At 31.8% G+C, this 17,932-nt stretch overlaps 2 protein-coding genes across 5 annotated transcripts; both read left to right on the top strand.

Moving 5' to 3' along the window:
- The first annotated feature begins 2,345 nt into the window (after positions 1-2,345).
- On the top strand, positions 2,346-9,623 carry LOC105132187 (agamous-like MADS-box protein AGL19). Of its 4 annotated transcripts, none has more exons than XM_011035531.1 (9): positions 2,346-2,442; positions 2,564-2,668; positions 2,868-3,057; positions 7,690-7,771; positions 8,133-8,194; positions 8,282-8,381; positions 8,916-8,957; positions 9,075-9,116; positions 9,227-9,623. In XM_011035531.1, the coding sequence occupies exons 3-9, from the start codon at positions 2,876-2,878 to the stop codon at positions 9,353-9,355; spliced, it is 639 nt and encodes a 212-aa protein (XP_011033833.1). In that variant the 5' UTR covers positions 2,346-2,442; positions 2,564-2,668; positions 2,868-2,875; the 3' UTR covers positions 9,356-9,623. The 4 variants fall into 4 exon arrangements, with proteins under 4 accessions (XP_011033833.1, XP_011033834.1, XP_011033832.1 ...); XM_011035532.1 differs by having other exon boundaries at positions 2,358-2,430; XM_011035530.1 differs by having other exon boundaries at positions 2,365-2,684; positions 2,872-3,057.
- A 6,343-nt stretch (positions 9,624-15,966) lies between these two features.
- On the top strand, positions 15,967-17,929 carry LOC105132188 (protein STAY-GREEN 1, chloroplastic-like). The gene is made up of 4 exons (XM_011035533.1): positions 15,967-16,431; positions 16,534-16,707; positions 17,016-17,183; positions 17,278-17,929. Exons 1-4 carry the CDS (start codon positions 16,309-16,311, stop codon positions 17,620-17,622), a joined length of 810 nt encoding a protein of 269 aa, XP_011033835.1. The 5' UTR covers positions 15,967-16,308; the 3' UTR covers positions 17,623-17,929.
- The last annotated feature ends 3 nt before the right edge of the window (positions 17,930-17,932 follow it).

Here is a 17,932-nt window from a genome sequence, read left to right on the forward strand (position 1 = left end):
GTGATGGACAGCTTTGAAAAGCTGTGACCAGGCGTAGATGGTGCCTTTAAGGCGCCACTCTTTGCCAATTTGAGCAGGGATAGCTATGTTACTCATAGAAAATCGTCAACGTTTTATTCCAGATAAAAAGAAAATCGACGCTGTATGGATAAGTGTTGTCTTTACAGGGAGGCCTGGATGCCCCTCTCGCTCTGAGACCACATGGACATGTCCACCGGGTCCAAGATTATGGTGATCGGAGAAGGCTACATGAGCTAATCCCGTTGTAAGGACTGATCAGGTATGGAATCATGTCAAATCCATATATATTGCCTGGCATGGTCTTCGGTTTGGATGATTTTAGCCTGGGGCATAAGAATGAACATTTTCTTTTCAACATAAATCAATGATTTTGTTCTAGTAATAGAATTTTTTTGAACCGAAAAGCAAGAAGAAAAGAGAAGGGAAGTTCTCATGATGTCATGTCAGCTTGATTTTCACTCTGCATTCAGTCAAAATGGCCATCATGTTTGCTGCCACGAAAGACATCTTAGTGGAGCATTGGAGGAGCCATATATTTCTGGGTTTTCTAACTTTATCCATCGGCCAAGGTGCACAAGTGATAAAAACGGATAAACTGGACAATTATCATACAAGATAAAAAGAAAGAGCAGCAATTTTTTTTAGTGAAATGGAACTTTTTTATGTAGTAATAGTTTAGAATCACAAATTTTAATTAATATTTTGGTTAAAAAATATTATATTTAATTAAATATCATAATTTTCAAACACGATAATATTATAATTGGTATTACAGTTTATAATTACAACATTAATTAAATTTCATGATAAATTAATCAATTATTTTATAATTTTTAATTAAACTGAGCAGATAAAAATATATATTTTAACTTATAAAATATATTTAAAAAAATTATATTCAGAAAATCATAAATTTTATACCTATTAATTAAGTAGTTCATTGATCGGTAAATTAGTTAAGCTAAAAAGCTGGTAGTAAGGTTATTATCCTCGTCTAATTTTAACAAAAAAATATTTTTCATTATATTTATTATTTATTTTGTTAATCTAATATTTAATTTTGTTGATGATTTTAGAGGGTTAAAATATTTATAATTTTAATAAATTTTAGGTGGAATTTTCTCTATATAGAATTATATATAAAAAAATTCATATTAAAAAACAGTTAAAAAACATAATTACAAAATCCAATATATTCTCATATTTTATAATTACAAGTAGACCTAAAAATATAAATAAAAAATATACATGCATGCAAGATGAATCAAATAAAAATATCAGAATATTTTTTTACCTATTTTTTTAATTGAAGGACAATGGAGCAGTTATCTTTTTCTTTTTTTAAATAAGAATGGACGCAAAAAGCCCTCTCATACTCTTTTTGTTTTTTTATCATTTTAAGAATATTTATGTAATTGAACTGTGTAAAAAAGTTAACAAACCATTATACCCCGTTTAGTTTTATAATATCAAATGAATCGCTTGAAAAAAAAAACTATTTTGCCTCATAAAAAATCATTTGTTTGTTGTAATACTGGGTAAAAACGTTATTGCATTATAACAATTCAGGAGTAAAATGTGTTATTGCTCCACCGTGTAAAAGACATGGAGTTTTGTTTTTTTTTCTTAAAAAACAATCATAATATAATATAACATAAATAGAGCTTAACTATTGTTTCTCTCAAGCAATTAGAGTATTTATTGGTTATCACACTTGACAGTTCACTAGCTTTGAATATGCTTTCAAAAGCGACATTAATAAACAAGAGCACTATGGACACATGCCCATCATCCACATGGGTTGCCTTCCATCAAAGTCCAACGACATATCTGTGGTCCCCACTCGACCTTCACCAGCCAGAGAGAAAAAAGGGCACTCTCGGTGGTGCACAAAACCCCATACTCAGCCATTACGCGGAAAAGAGAAAGACCAAACAAGGCTTACCCACGTGACAAGTTGTGCTGGCACCAATCGATTGGCCAACCCCTATGTTTCATTGTACGGAAAACACTGACGTGTCTCTAACCTTGTACGGAACGAAAGGGCAGTGCCCCATTTGGTGCCCAGATCTTACATGCTACCACCTTGGGAGGTGTTTTTTAACTTGTCTGAGAGAAACTGGCAACCGACAGGAATGTTCATGTCTTTCCTTTCACATGGGCGGGTTGCCTCTTAGTTGGGTACCGGGAATGGGAAGTTGTCAGTCACTCTTTAGGCCAGGTGTCGCCACATGACAGTATGGTATCAAACTTTTGGTGCATCTAGATGTGTTGTTTAATAGAGTGGGACTGATAATGGGGATCACATGTTGATAATTTTTTGCTTTTGCATATGTATTATTCCCTCTTTTCTTATTTGGGAGGCCTCTGTGTTTTTTCCTGAATTTACCAAAAGAAGAAAGAGATCAGGTTCTTGAGAAGGTGCTCCCTCTTTATTATTTTTTTATTGATTTATATACCCATTAGGGTTATATTGCTAGAACTAGGGTAATCGCTCATCAAATATCTCAGCTAATCTTTCCCTTGATGATATTCTTTCTAGGGTTTGTGTGATCTTTTCAATTCTCCTTACTGGGTCTCTTGAGATTTGAAAGTTCACAAGCAAGATTTTCCTTGTCTTTCTGCTTCTTAACTGTTGCTCATAGAGGTTAGTTGTCAGGTATTTCCTAATTTGTTCAGATTTAGTTATCCCTTTCTATTTTTGGAAACCATAAGTGGGTCTTGCCTAGTTGTTTGCAATCTTTGATATCAATCAGTTTCACTTCACAGATACCCCGAATCTGCCATTTTGTTTTCCGGGTCTTTCCATTTTCATTTCTTTCTTTTGATTTTATTTCTTTTTTTAGGCAAAATAATGGTGAGAGGGAAGACTCAGATGAAGAGAATAGAGAATGCAACAAGCAGGCAAGTGACCTTTTCAAAGAGAAGGAATGGACTGCTTAAAAAGGCCTTTGAGTTATCAGTTCTTTGCGATGCTGAAGTTGCACTCATTGTTTTCTCCACTAGAGGGAAGCTCTATGAGTTTTCCAGCTCTAGGTAAAGTACTTGATTTTCAGTATCTTTATTTTTTACATGAACAGGTTTATCCTACCTTGTGTGTTTTATTGATTATTGTCTAACGGATTCTTTTATGTAAGCATGTGATGATGCATTGAATTGTCCATCTCATGAGTTTGTCCTCCTGTCTTATTGAAAAAATTGATTGAGTTTTGATTCTAAATCTGTACAAGCTCCACTAGCATGGCAAAGCAAGTACTCTTACAAAATAGTACGAGCTCTCAGACTTTACCTGTCAAGATGAAGGGGTCCGATCTCACCTATTCTTTTCTTTATTCATCAAATATAACCTGGTGTTTTGATTCCGTTGGGTTTAATATTGATTTGTCATAATCTTCTGATTTCTGTGTCATACATATTATATGTACTGAGCTTTAACTTCCATTTCCTTCTGGGTCCATCAATGCCGTCAATCTATGTTTGAAGATAGGTTAGAGATCAGTGTCCTTAAAAAAATATATTTTCCACTAGGGTTCATGTGCATGACCTATCGATTCCTTCGTTTCGAAACTCACCCGAAAGAAAACGACGATGATGAATTTTTTCACTGGTTTTTTTGCCTCATATACTAATTAATTAAACAGCGCTCCTGTGCTATTCTTTGCTTCATCAAGAAGTATAAACAGTTTACGTACCCAAGCATGTCAGTGAGTACTGTTAGCATGAAACCGTAACATCTTTTCTTTTTCGTGATAAATTAATTTACGGTGATCCTGTAATCATCCAAGTCTACTCTAGCTGGGCTCTAGAATAGAACTTGAAAAGGGGTTTTAATGACCGATAAAGACTGACAATAAGTAATTATGATTAAGACTGACAATAAGTTTATAATTACCATGCCTTAGACCATATGAAAAAAATTGGAATTTCATGTTTAACCAGGTAAAAGAAAAAAAAAAAAAAAACTTAGGAATCTAACTGACTGTTGGAAGGTGGGGTTGGGGAGCTTGAGGGCTCTGAGATAGAGGTGTACTTTGTGTTCTTTATCTTTCGCGGTTTCCTGCCCTTTTATGTGTTGTATTTATATTGCATTGCTTCTGAAAAGAAACGTACTGCTTTCTCCAAGGTAAGCACTGTGATCACCATATATTGGTAAAAGTTTTCTTGTTCTTGATGTTACTGTACTCAAGTGTAATTTTATGATTAGCGACCGCATGATTAACCAGACCTAGTAAAATAATGAGGAATTTAATTATCAACTCAATCGAGACTTACTTCCCGATAACTTGGGACAAGCGACACGTATGCTTACAAAACGCTCATCTCCAAGTATGAATATATAACTTCTTTAATTAAATCAATGGCATGTGGGTCTCCTTTTGCTGGTTGTGCTTGTGCGCAAGAGAGCCTCTTGAGAGGATATGCCATATGTCTATTAGTTCTGCACGAAACAGTTGTTGCTAGCTTATTCAAGATATCTCTCCTGCTTTGTTGGGTCAATAGCTACGGTGTTAGAGTCGCCAAGGAGCAAATGCACGTAGCTTGTATCAAGTGATGCTTTCTTGGTTTTGTTTTTGCAATAGGGTTGGACGTCTGCCAAAGAAACTCATATCCAATCCAGAAGTTCAAAATGTTGTTTCGGATTTTAATTAGGTTATAGAGTCATTATTCATTTTGTGTGTCAAAACGACTGGATTATATAGGCTATTAATTTATAGGGGAACATAAGAGATTAATTATCCTACTCTGCCCATTCATAAACAAAGCTTCTCTTCAATATTTTATTTAATTTTCATGATATATATATATATATATGGAATTGATTAATAATTAAACAAACAGCACCGTGTTTATAATTAAGGTGCGCATGCATCATGATCTTTCATATTACAAGTAACGGGTCAGGTCATGTATTTATGATCCAATCATTCATTTTAATATCAAATTTTAATTTTTTTAAATACATTGAATTTTGAAACTCAAAATTAACAAAATCTGAAGTGTATATTAGCTAGGTTAATGCATATGCTCCCTACCATGAAATGATCCTTGTTTATAAGTAAGCTATTATATTGGTTATTCAACTAAACTCCTTTATCGGTTGCTGCATCCTAATATAAAACTGCTGTCATTACTCTACAACTCAACTCAAGTTAATAATGGAACCATCGTTCCTTTTATAAAAATGGCCATTACATAACTGCGTGCATTACCTAAGACCCAAATTCTCTCAACCTTTCTGATCAAGATGTCGTTTTTGCACAGAAATGAGGAAAAATCATTTTAGTAAAAGCAGTTGTGATTGCTTCTGTCTCATAGATGATGTATATATTAACTGTGTATTTACTCCATTGTAGCCAACAGCAAAGCCCAACATATCCCAAGCCTTCAACCAAATCCTAAGCATATCCTTGCCTTAGCACAAGTTGTATGGTGAGCTATCTTATGCTTTAGGTTTCAGAATAACCAGTTTTTTCATGCTTATCTTCATTAAGCTCTTGCTTTACTAGGATAGAAAAATAGTTTCATGATGATGATGCTCTTGCAAAAAAAATAGTGTACGATATTAGGTGCAAATAAGTTAAATCATTCGGGTGTTGGAGAATGTAGCACGGACCGTGTATACTTGAAGCTTCATCTAAGAGCTTAAGTGATATAGGACTTGGGATATGGTAGGAAATTAAAGGAAAGGGTAGAAAATAAGATAGATAACAACTTAGAATGAACCAGACAAACCTTTGAACATATCCAAGAGAGGCTTCTTTGAATCCACAAGGAAATTAGTGTTAATGAATTGACACAAGAACAAATAAACAAGAGAAGATCCACTCTCCAATGCGACCAACTCGAAGTCTCAACTTTTTTTTATTCTTTTTAATGATTTGATGGTAATTGATATCATTTGACTAACTTGTACATCACTCAAAACTAAATATATATCCACTTCAAAAGATTTTAAGGATTCACGTTTTATATTTGTCAGGTGCATTCGAAAGAATAAATCTTATTAGATGCTAACTTTAAAGCTTGACTTTAAGAAGTTAAGAGGAAGAAAACCTCCAACATTATCAAACCTATCCTATCCTTTAAGATGAATTGCCGTAAGCTTTTTAATTCAATATAAAACTGTCTTTAACTACAAAGAACAAGTACGCTATCAATACAAAACAAAATCCTAAAAAAATCCTAATTAAAATAGGAAATAAACCAATACACGAACCTTGTATTAAATGAACTCATGCTCCAAATAATATAAAAAACTCCTAAACAATGATCTATTTAAGATATTTATAAAATTTAAAATAAATTCATAAAACATGCTGATATTTTTCTTTCAATACTGCACATTATAATTACAATTAAAAAAATTCCTCAAAGAGCAAACCTCTTATGCCACCCACCATCAGATCTATACGAACTTTGAAGTTAAATGTACTTGAGCTAGAGCAGTACTAGGATGAATGATTTCTTGAAAATTAATATGCACCTCAATCCACACTCAAGTGTACAATCGCTAAAGAACCTTGAGTTGGCGAGCTCTTGGGAATCAATATGCACAATCGCTAAAGAACCTTGAGTTGGCGAGCTTTTCCTCATGATTTGCCTCTTAAGAGTGGCTACTCGTGGGTGGCGTCCAGGAGTGTGTCCATGACAATAAATTATCCACATAAAAAAACCATTACTAACCAAAACCTTGGAATACACAAACACACATATCCTTCACCTTCAATCAATCATTAAATTCCTCCTTCACCTCCATCTCTTATAACATCCATATTTATTCCTAAACAACTATGAAACTCAATGCCATTAATGTGGAGACAACGCTTCTCTCAAAACCTAGACTTGAAAAATCATATCAGCTAAACTTCTATAAACATTGCCCAAAACAATTTTTTTCTTAGACTTTACCTAAAATTTCTACAACATCTATTAATTGTTTTTCCATGATTTATCAATGCTCGTATAAATTCGAGGTTCTAGCTAGTTTTTTGTTAGTTTTAGAAATTCTCACTTTTGTTGAATTTTAATCATTTTCCTTGTGTTTAAACTAGCTAGATGTTTCATTCAAAAGAGAAAAAAAGCGAGCTACATGTTGATTTTCTCATTACCGAGAATTTATTCATGAATGCTATACTTCACCACCATGTATATTACATTGAACGTAAGTTTATAATTTGTTTAGTGAGATTTAAATTAGTTGGTTATCATTGTCTACAGCGCACTTTTAGTTGAGATGAAACTGTTTTATTTTCTTTTTATTCAATGAGAAAGCTCATAGCATTGGACTATTTATGTATAGAATAACCTTTCGACTTTTAGGTAGCAATCCTCATTAATTTTAATTGCTGTGGCGTTCTGTTCAGGATGATAACAATCATGTTCTCATCCTCTATTAATATCAGAACTTTACGCTTTATGGTGACCTGAGTGTGTGTCTCTGTACTTGGATGGATTGATATATACTAAAAGTATCAATAACCCGAATTCTACTTGGAGGAAAATGTGCAACTTCAAGGATTGTTCAACAGCTTTGGAAGTGAACCGAGCGCGTGATCCTTTTTATTTTTTTTCTGTAGTGATGATTTGCACTGGATGTTAGTTGAGCCATGTTTAAATTTTTACTAACTGCTCGCTTATTTTCCAATTGTTCTGCCATGGATCCTTCAGTATTAATAGAACAATAGAACGGTATCAGAAGAGAGCCAAGGACGTAGGAATCAGCAGCAAGATGGTTCAAGACAATATAGAGGTATAAACCAATTAGCTCTCAAACGAATTGCATTTGCGATGAAATTGAAAAGTAAATGTAATATGAACTCTCTCCCATTAAGGTCAATATAGCTCCTGTGACATGGTTGCAATATCATGCGTTTTCTGTTTGAGGAGCACACCATTACCTTTTCTTTCCTGTGATATTCGGGCAGAGAAAGATCTATTGACTATGGTGTTTGATGATCATATGGAAAAGTTGGCCATAACAAAGTCTTCACTGTGCATGAAAGCATGATATTTTCTGTATGTATTGAACCATGCATGACAATATTAATTCCATTTTGTTTCCTTTTTTATTGGGTTAGTTTTTCTATCCTAGTTGTTGATTTTGCATGCAGCCTGTTAAGGAAGATACATTTACTCTGGCCAAGAAGATCGAGCTTCTTGAAGTCTCTAAAAGGTTTCAAGGCTCATTTTGAAACTCATTGCGTCAAAAATCATTACTTATCTGCTGTAATAAACAACTAAAGACTTGGATAATTTGCAGGAAGATCTTAGGAGAGGGATTGGAAACATGTTCCACTGATGAGCTACAACAGTTGGAGAACCAGTTGGAGCGAGGCTTAACAAGAATTAGGGCAAGAAAGGTATGTCCCATCAATTAATCAGACCGCACCACACTTAATTTCTTTGAGTGATTAAAGTCAATACCAATTCTGTGTTTTTATTGTAATTACTGGATTCGGCTAGTGTCCATTTGGCTTTCATTTTTCGGTTAATTTGTCAACTCAAAACGACAAAATCCCACCCATTTGGGTTTTTGAGTGGTGTACTGCTTAATTTGCAACTCAAAACGACAAAATCCCACCCATTTGGATACCAAAAGTCATAGATAAATCTGATTCCAAAACTTCATTATCAAGTTTTAGAAAGTATCAACTGGTTATTGGTGGTACAAGTCACTTGGTTTGGTACAATTGCCAAACAGCAATAAGATGTAGAAAGCATCTCACGGTACATATCATTTATCAAAGTAATATTCTTTTCTGGTCCAGTGAGTCTAGAAGTTCTTCCATTTCTTTAATCTTTCTTATATATAGCGTCAGCAACACTCGAGGGACTAAGATTATTTATGAAAACTTTCCTGGACATTTGATTCTCTTTACTTTGTGCACCTGCAGAACCAGTTATTTAGGGAGCGGGTTGAGAAGCTCAAAGCCGAGGTGATTCCTTATGATTCGTAATGTTTTATGTGCATGCTTATTTAAAAAATATATTAGATGTTGATTTGTTTAGAGATTCCTGATTCGCTACCATCTTTCTCTTTCGACGCGTCTCAGGAGAAAATCATGTTGGAAGAAAACAGGAGGCTACGGGAGAAGGTAATAGTACTATACATGCTCTATGAACTCTCAGTCGATCCTCTTTTGATTCAGGGACATATTCTTTTGATTATGGTGGTAATAATTTTGTTTGATAACTGATTTTGCAGTGTGGGATGCAACAACTTGACCTCTCATCAACCAGGAAGCAACAACTATTAGAAGACCGACAAATTACCGAGGTGGAGACAGAATTGTTTATAGGACCACCAGAGACACGGCTTGCCCCAAAACCATAAGACTTCAGTAATTGCACTTTCAAATTTGCAAATAGTTCCAGCTTCCCAAGTGTCAATGGTTTTATCTTTTTTCTTTTCAAATCATTTGCATCTGATAGCTTATGTCGCGAGTCAAATAAACTTTCCCAAATATATTAATTACATAACAAAAAGGAGTTGAACAATACCATTGTGTGATGAGTTAAATTATCTGTTGGAAGATTACTGTACCATATTGTAACGATATATATATATATTCTCTACCATGCTATTAAACTTGTTTGTACCATCATATGAGAGAGTCAAAGAGAAGCCTAAAAAAAAAATATTTATGTATAATTTGACAAAAATATTGTGGATGTATTATGTTTGAGTGAGATATGAAAACTTTTACGAGAGAGGTGCCAGCTGAATCCTTTGTACTATATCAAAATAAAATAAAAAAATACTAATCGGGTAACTTGTGTTTGACAGAGTGAAATGATTGTTTTGCTCTTCTCAAATAAAATTATTTAATTCTTTTTAGGTTTATTTATTATTTTTATATTGATCAAGAATATTTTTTTTTTTTGACATGTTAGATGCATGCAAGTGAAATTTTTAAAAATGGGTAAAGGGTTGTTCCTGGTCTTTTATATTTTTAGCATAATAAAATGAAATATTAGAACAAGTGAAAATACTAACATGTCTTTATTTTTTTAATTTTTATTTTTTAAATTTAGTTTTTTATTAATTTTTCATTTAAATTTTATTCTAGATTTGTTCTTTGTTGTTTTGATTGCTATTTATTTTTTTTAAATTTTAAAGATTAAAAATTTTATTTTATGATTTTTTCATGTTAGTTTGGTCTTATGACTTACGTCATTGGTTTTAAAGATTATCTTGATTTAACTTTGATATTTTTTAAAATTATTATTATTATTATTTTATCTTTCATTGAAACTTGAATTTTTTTTTATATGAGGTTATTTTAGTCTCATAGTTATACCTTGAATATAACATATTAAATCAAATTAGGTTTTTTTATTTTTTTATAACATTATTTTTTTAAGAAAAATATCCTTTAATATTTGATTTTATGGGTAATTGAGTGTGAATTTTCTTTTATTATTTTACTTGTGAGGTTATTTAATTCTCATTTTATTTTTATTTTATTTTTAAATAATATCGATTGATATAGCTTTTAGAATATTTAAAAGATATATTTCTTATATTACTAATAAGCATTTATTTTATTTGATTAAATATTGAATTTTTTTAATTATGTTATCAACAAAGATTATTGAATTAATTTGAATGAATGACTCCGAACCCAAAATTTTTTTGTTCCTTTAAAAATATTATTACCGTCTGTTATCCCTTTTTTTTTTTTTTACATTAAGAAATTGAAATGCGTACCATTAAATGATCTAGTATATGCCTTTATCCAGGATGTGCCATACTGTGTGATTACGGGTTCAATAGGAACTGAGGCGCAGTCCCTCTCGAAAGACTAAACAATGTCCATTTTCGATGTAAAATGTCCAGGTACATGGTGCAGTTCATCTAAGTTATCATTTGCTGAGAAGAAACATATTGGGAAATGGGTTTTTTCTTCCTTCTTCATCTTTTTTACCAAGAAACGAAAAGATCAGGTATCAGTAATGGCTAACGAAGTGAAACGTACCGTTTTTGTAATCATCAAGGGGAGATGGAATGAGAATAAATATAAGAAGCTTGGGATAAAAATTAACGTCACATCTCTTATTCCTCCCAGGTGTTTTTTTTTTAATTGTTTTCAGGATAATATTTTGATTCTTCTCCGAAGTATTGCAGGTATAAGGCCTTCCCTGGTGAGGTTAATAGAATTGTTCTAATATTTATTTTACAGTTAAATTAATAAGAAAAAACTAACATTCATTATTTAAAATCAAAATATCATGTTAGTTCAATTTAATATAAACTTGTAATTGCATTTATTTTGTTGTAAAGGTATTATTAAAAATATGTCCAGTCATTCAGACCTTTTTAAATGAAATATAATATCCATTAGAAGTGGAGTTATTTTCTACTTCCTACCGTTGAAGAATTGAATTTGAAGAGTGTACAGAGAATGGATTGTCGTTTTCTTTATTATGTTTGCGTGGAAGTGGAAAATGCAGGAAAGGAAAGTACAGGGAAAGCATCCCGTTTTGCCGGGGACATGTAAAATTACTATTTATACCCTTGTCTTGGAATAATCATGTAATTTATGAAGGATAAAATGGTAACTTAAATGGAGAGATGAGGCCGGGTCATGGAAGGATATTTTAAATTCAATAAATAATTTTATATTACTTTTTTTTAATAAACTTTCTCAAATGAAAGGTTTTTTATTTATTTATTTAAGATCTGAATAGACTGTCTGCTTATAAACTTTCTCAAATGAAAGGTTTTTTTTTTTATTTAAGATCTGAATAGACTGTCTGCTATTATTTTATGTTTAATTTTATTAATTTAATTAGAGAAAATGAAGTGGTTTTATATAATCCATCTAGAGTTGAAGAGTGTTGGAGAAGGGCTTGCTTTGGAAGAAAAATAATGAAAAGAAAGATATTTTCGTGGAGATCGCTTAAAAGATATCATTTAAAGATTATTTCCAAGGAAGAAAAAAAAATACACATTCTTGTAAAATAAAAAGAAATATTCCAATTTTTTTATAAGAATAAAAATAACTTCCAATAAATGCTCATTATATTAGATAATCAAAATTAAATAATTTTTTTTGATAAATTAATTAGTTACTTTCTCTCGACTTCTGACGCAATCGAAGTTATTGTCCAAAATTAGGCATATACAGCAACACATGCTATGATACTATACATTTAGCCTTGTAAAATCTTATTCAGCAACATTTACCTATTTGTTTTTGCGGTTTTTAGTATTTTCAAATTATTTTGATTTAGTGATGTTAAAAATAATTTTATAAAATAAAAAAAATATTATTTTAATATATTTTTAAATAAAAAATATTTTAATAATAATAACTACAACACTCCTAAACAACCCCTAATCAAACCATCTACATAAATAAATGAAAACAAGGAAGCAAGGATGTTCATGAGTCATGCTAACAGAGATACCTTCTGATAAAGGACAACGAAACCATGTCCCTGTTTTATTGCAAACCACGTGGAAAAAAAAATAAAAAAATAAAAACACGAGAAAGTTAATATTTTAATTTTATAGCCAGAAGTTTGTTTGTGTAATTGTTTTTTTCTGTTTTGGTTGCCATCGTAAAATCACGATTGAAATTCACCAGTCGATTTATATCATATTATTTATATAGACAGTTGCACCGGCGTCATGGAAATAGACGTTCCTCTTATGCAGATACTGTTTAGAAGGTGATTGTTGTTATTTTTTAAATAATTTTTTATGTTAAAATATATATTAATAATTTTTTTTATTTTTTAAAAATTATTTTTGATATTTATATATTAAAATAATTTGAAAATACTAAAAATATATTAATTTAAAATTAATAAAAAAATAAAAAAAATTCTAATTTTTTCAAAAATATTTTTAAAATATAAAAACAAACAGGTGTTTAAATGCTGCTAACATAGTTATTTTACCAGGAAAGTTAATACCTTTTCATGCTGTGATTCATTATAGTTTTGTGTCAATTTGTTTTCCATAGAAGAAATCAATTGCAATTTGGAGCTTGTATGAATTATACTGACTAAAAAAATAGTTGATAAAATTTTACCTCTAACACTGTTGTTACAAATATTTAGATATTTTATTATTTTAATAATGTTCGGTAAAAATATATAAAAAATAATATATATTAAAAAAATATTGAATATGTAGGGAATAGAGTCTCCATGTGTTATTGATGGCTTATTTTTTCCCCACTTTTTCTTTTTTATATCACATTAGTTTATCTTTTTTTTATCTTAATTATTAAATTCAATCATTCAAATAAGATTTCAAGAAAATAACAAATAATACTGATGAGAGAAGGCAGATCTGTTCCTGCTAAAGCTGGCCCGGACACCCACGTTAATCTAAACAAATAATACTGATGATGAGAGAAGGCAGATCTCTTCCTGCTAGGGATGTCGGTCCACCACAAGTCATTACTAAAAAACTAAAAAATAACATATTATGAAATGTAAGTGTAAATAATATAGAACTTAAATGTTTTAATACTTAATACATGGAAATCTATTTTTTTTTATATAGATATATTATCATATTTAAAATATACGGACTAAATAAATCGTCCCACACCATCTAATTCTCCTTGAAATATCTATGATTAATCACCATTGTTATAGATGTAGGTAAGGTCTTTAAAGATGTCATCCTTTGTGTTTGAAAAGAGAGGAAAGTACAGGGTTCTTCGATTCTTTTCTTTGTCCGGAGATCTTTGGTTTTTTCAAAAATAAAAATAAAAATTAGAGATTTTGTAAGGAAGATGAAGAGTTGAGTATTAATTAAACAATTGATTTATTAATTGCAACATCTCTTGTAATCCTAAGCATCATGCCTGAAAGCATATTAAAGATTGGCATTGGTGATTGAATGATCAATTCCTATTAAAGATTGGCATGAGTGCATGCAATTGCTAGAAGTATGACTAAGGATAAAAGGAGTACAGATTATATTGAGATTGAGATTAAGATTGTATAATTCTTATATGTCATAGATTATATTGAGATTAAGATTAAGATTAAGATTGTATAATTCTTATATGTCATAGACAATTTGTATAGCATTAAGACTTTATATTTATATGAAATCCTATCTTTTGATAATACAAATAGATCATTTAATAGTTTGGAATGATAGCCATCCTAATATACAAAAATCATTTTTACAATTCATTCACAGCTTTTTGCTATTTATTGTTTTTTTTCTTTTATTGTAATTTATAGCTTTATTGTATCTTTATCCTTTCTTTTACATTTCTTCGCTTGGTTGTTGTGGAAGTATTCTAAACATATTAGATTTTAAGTTTAAAACTCTATATTCTATTGCTATCTATGTTCATTAATTATTAAGTTTTTAATTGTAGTTTCTTACTAATGAAAATTATTAAGAATATATAGTATGCTGAACAATCGATCAACAAGTTAACGATAATCCATCATCAATATTTTCTTTATTTAATTAATAAATGGTAATGGTTTCTTTAAATTATTTCTTTAATCAAAATTTGAGCTTTTTTTTATAAAAAAAACTAATTATTTACCGTGGTTTTTAAGCTATCTGTGATTAGATGCATGAATAGTGCATATTAAGACATGAATTGAGACTTATAATTTGAATGATAATATTGATAAGTAATGATGGTATATGATGTTAAAAGTCCAGTTAATAACATGAATATTGTTTTTTAATATATTTTTTATTTGAAAATATATCAAAATAATATGTTTTTTATTTTTAAAAATTTATTTGTAATATCATCACATCAAATAATAACAATAGAAAATCCAATTTAAAGCAACAATTAGCACTAAGGATTATCTTTTTATTGTTGTTTCATGACATGTGTCTCAGTGGTGATTTTTTAATGTTTTTTGTTGGATTTTATTTATTTATTTTTCTATGATGTAAAAATTATTTAGTGGGGAATAGAATATTATATGTGTTGAAAATAGGTGAAAATAATAAGAAAAAATGGAAAGTGGAAGGGAGCATTGGGATAGTTTTCATGTTATATGCTTCCGTCTGTCATAGTTATAGTTTTCTGATAAATATTCACATTGAAATATTAGTCCAACTCTGAGGGCAACATTGGGAAAATAAATCAACATGTAGTTTACCAACCCTACACTGGCCACCGAGCTTTTTGTGACCTTTTCTTCACACACACACACACACACACACACACACACATACTAGAACAAAAAGAAACTCATTGCAGCTTTGCAAGCAATTAGCCCATGAACAAAAAGAAATTCATTGCAGCTTTGCAAGCAATTAGCCCATTTTGATAAATAATTATAATAATAAAGAGGAAGGATAGGACCGCTGACCTTAGCAGTCGCCCTATATATCACTTATCCAATTTGATATTTAAATATATATTAATATTAGCATGAGTGATTTGACATATTTGGATTCCCATATCATTTTTATTTTAATATTATCATTTTTACCATCATCTTTAGTATTAAAGTGTGGTTCAAAGGGAAGACGGAGATTTCCATGATCAGATGTCTAGTTTTTTACCCCTCAATTTCTGTAATTTGGTTCTCAGTTTGATTTTTTGTGATTAGAGATGTTTTCTAAAATATCTTTAATTTAAAAATATATAAAATAATATATTTTTTATCTTTTAAAATTTATCTTTTTATAAACAATTTAACAATATATAAAAAAATAATTTCAAGCAAAACAAATCTAAAATATAATTGAAGGGCAAAAACAAATACTACCGAGTGTATTTCTAACTACCAAAGCTTCAATTTTGGGTCAGGGCTGAATTGAACCAACCGTTCGGGTATCTCTGTCAACCAAAACCACTTTCACCAAACCAACTCTGACGGTGAATGTGATTGTGTTACACGTGTGATAATTGCATGATGCCACAACGTGGCAGTCTTCCATACGGGACCTACGAGAAGTCTTTTGCTTTAAGAAACTGTCTCGCCGCTATCAATGCTACAAAACAGCTATTATTTGAGCCTAGAGCCTGTTATTCGCTCAAAAGATAGACACCATCTTCTTGCTTCTCGGGTTGGTTTTTAGGACCACGCCATTGCTTTTCTGTTCAAAACTCGAAATCCTCTCAACTCTCAAGTTAAGGCATGCAAGCAAAGCAAAAGCGAAAAATATCCCCCAAGTTTCAAGTCTCCTAAACTTTCTCTAGTTTTTTTTTTGGCTGAATTTAGAGAGATAATACTATACTTTGCAAGTATTTTAGCAAAGCGTCCTTCCAATTTTCTGGGGTGCCTCTTAAGTCGGAGCTAAGGTCTACTTGCAGAGAGGAATTGGAGATGGGCTCTCTGGCAGTTGCTCCCTTTCTTCCTTCAAAGCTTAGACCCTCTATACTTGATCAAAATAGCTCTCTCTTTGCTTCAAAGAAAAAACTCAAGAGGAAGAACCAATCTATCAGTCCTGTAAGTCTTGCTTCTCTTGGATTCTTTTCATTTTTCTTCTCTTGGATTCCTTTTGTTGTTATTCTTCTTATTGTGTGTTTTGTGCTTTGTTGATCGTATCAGGTGGCAAGGTTATTTGGGCCATCTATTTTTGAGGCATCAAAACTGAAGGTGTTGTTTTTAGGGGTTGATGAGAAGAAACATCCAGGGAATCTGCCAAGGACTTATACACTAACACATAGTGATATTACAGCTAAACTTACTTTAGCCATCTCACAAACCATCAACAATTCTCAGGTAATCCTGTTTTACCAAAAACCTTTCTGGAATTAAGAGATCATCAAACTTATTCAATCTGCTAATTAAACTATATTTCCCCTTTAAGCTGGAATCTTAAATTGCAGTAAAACCAGAGGGGGGGAGGGGGGATGGGAAACTTTATGACTGGAAGCACATGATTTCACTTTTAAATCAACAGGATCTGAGTTTCTAGACAAGATAAACGGAACGAACAGGGGATTTACAGAGTTGCTTGATATTGTACATCCTTTTCTTAATAAGATTAATGAACTGAAGGATAGAAAGGAACTGAGGTTTTCTTGCAGTTGCAGGGATGGTCCAACAAATTGTACCGAGATGAAGTGGTGGCAGAGTGGAAGAAAGTGAAGGGAAAGATGTCTCTCCATGTTCACTGCCATATAAGTGGAGGCCATTTTCTCCTAGATTTATGTTGTAGACTTAGATATTTCATCTTCCGCAAAGAACTTCCTGTGGTATGTTCAATAATTGTTTGTTGCTTCTTTTGTCAATTTTGATTATCGTAAGTAGTCTCTTGAATCACATGGAAAAAAATATTGGGATGACTAGGTATTGAAGGCCTTCTTTCATGGAGATGGGAATTTGTTTAGCAGCTATCCTGAATTGCAGGAGGCTTTAGTTTGGGTTTACTTTCATTCCAACATTCCAGAATTCAACAAGGTAGAGTGCTGGGGTCCACTCAAGGATGCCGCAGCACCTTATCCTGCTGAATCTGGCGGGGCCCCTGAGAACAAGGAGCAAGCAAGCAACTGGAACTTGCCGGAGCCATGCCAAGAGGACTGTAAGTGTTGCTTTCCACCAATGAGCTTGATCCCATGGTCCGAAATAGTTCCCCAGGAGAACAAGAATAATCCAAGCACCCAGCAGAGCTTTCAACAAGCTCAACAGCCCTAAGGATCTACCAGTTTGGACCTTGTTTTATTTTCTCTCGAGACGGTACGTAACTAGGGAGGGAAGAATGTAAATATTACCCAATCTACCAAGACTTTGAGCACTGGGGTTGAGACACTTGTCTTTTGTTCTTTGCATCCCAGAATCTCTTGTTTCACGTGCAAGCACGTTCTAATATACATGAACTTGCCATTGTCGGAGGACGCTGCGACTGTGTTGCGACCCCCCCCCAAAAAAAAAAACACAGGTGTCATGCGTCATGTAAAAGTGATATTTTTTAATATTCAAACAAGCTGCGACCATACAAGGAAAT

The sequence above is a fragment of the Populus euphratica genome, unplaced genomic scaffold, assembly GCF_000495115.2.
Source record: "Populus euphratica unplaced genomic scaffold, PopEup_1.0 scaffold39.1, whole genome shotgun sequence".
NCBI classification, from domain to species: Eukaryota; Viridiplantae; Streptophyta; class Magnoliopsida; order Malpighiales; family Salicaceae; genus Populus; species Populus euphratica.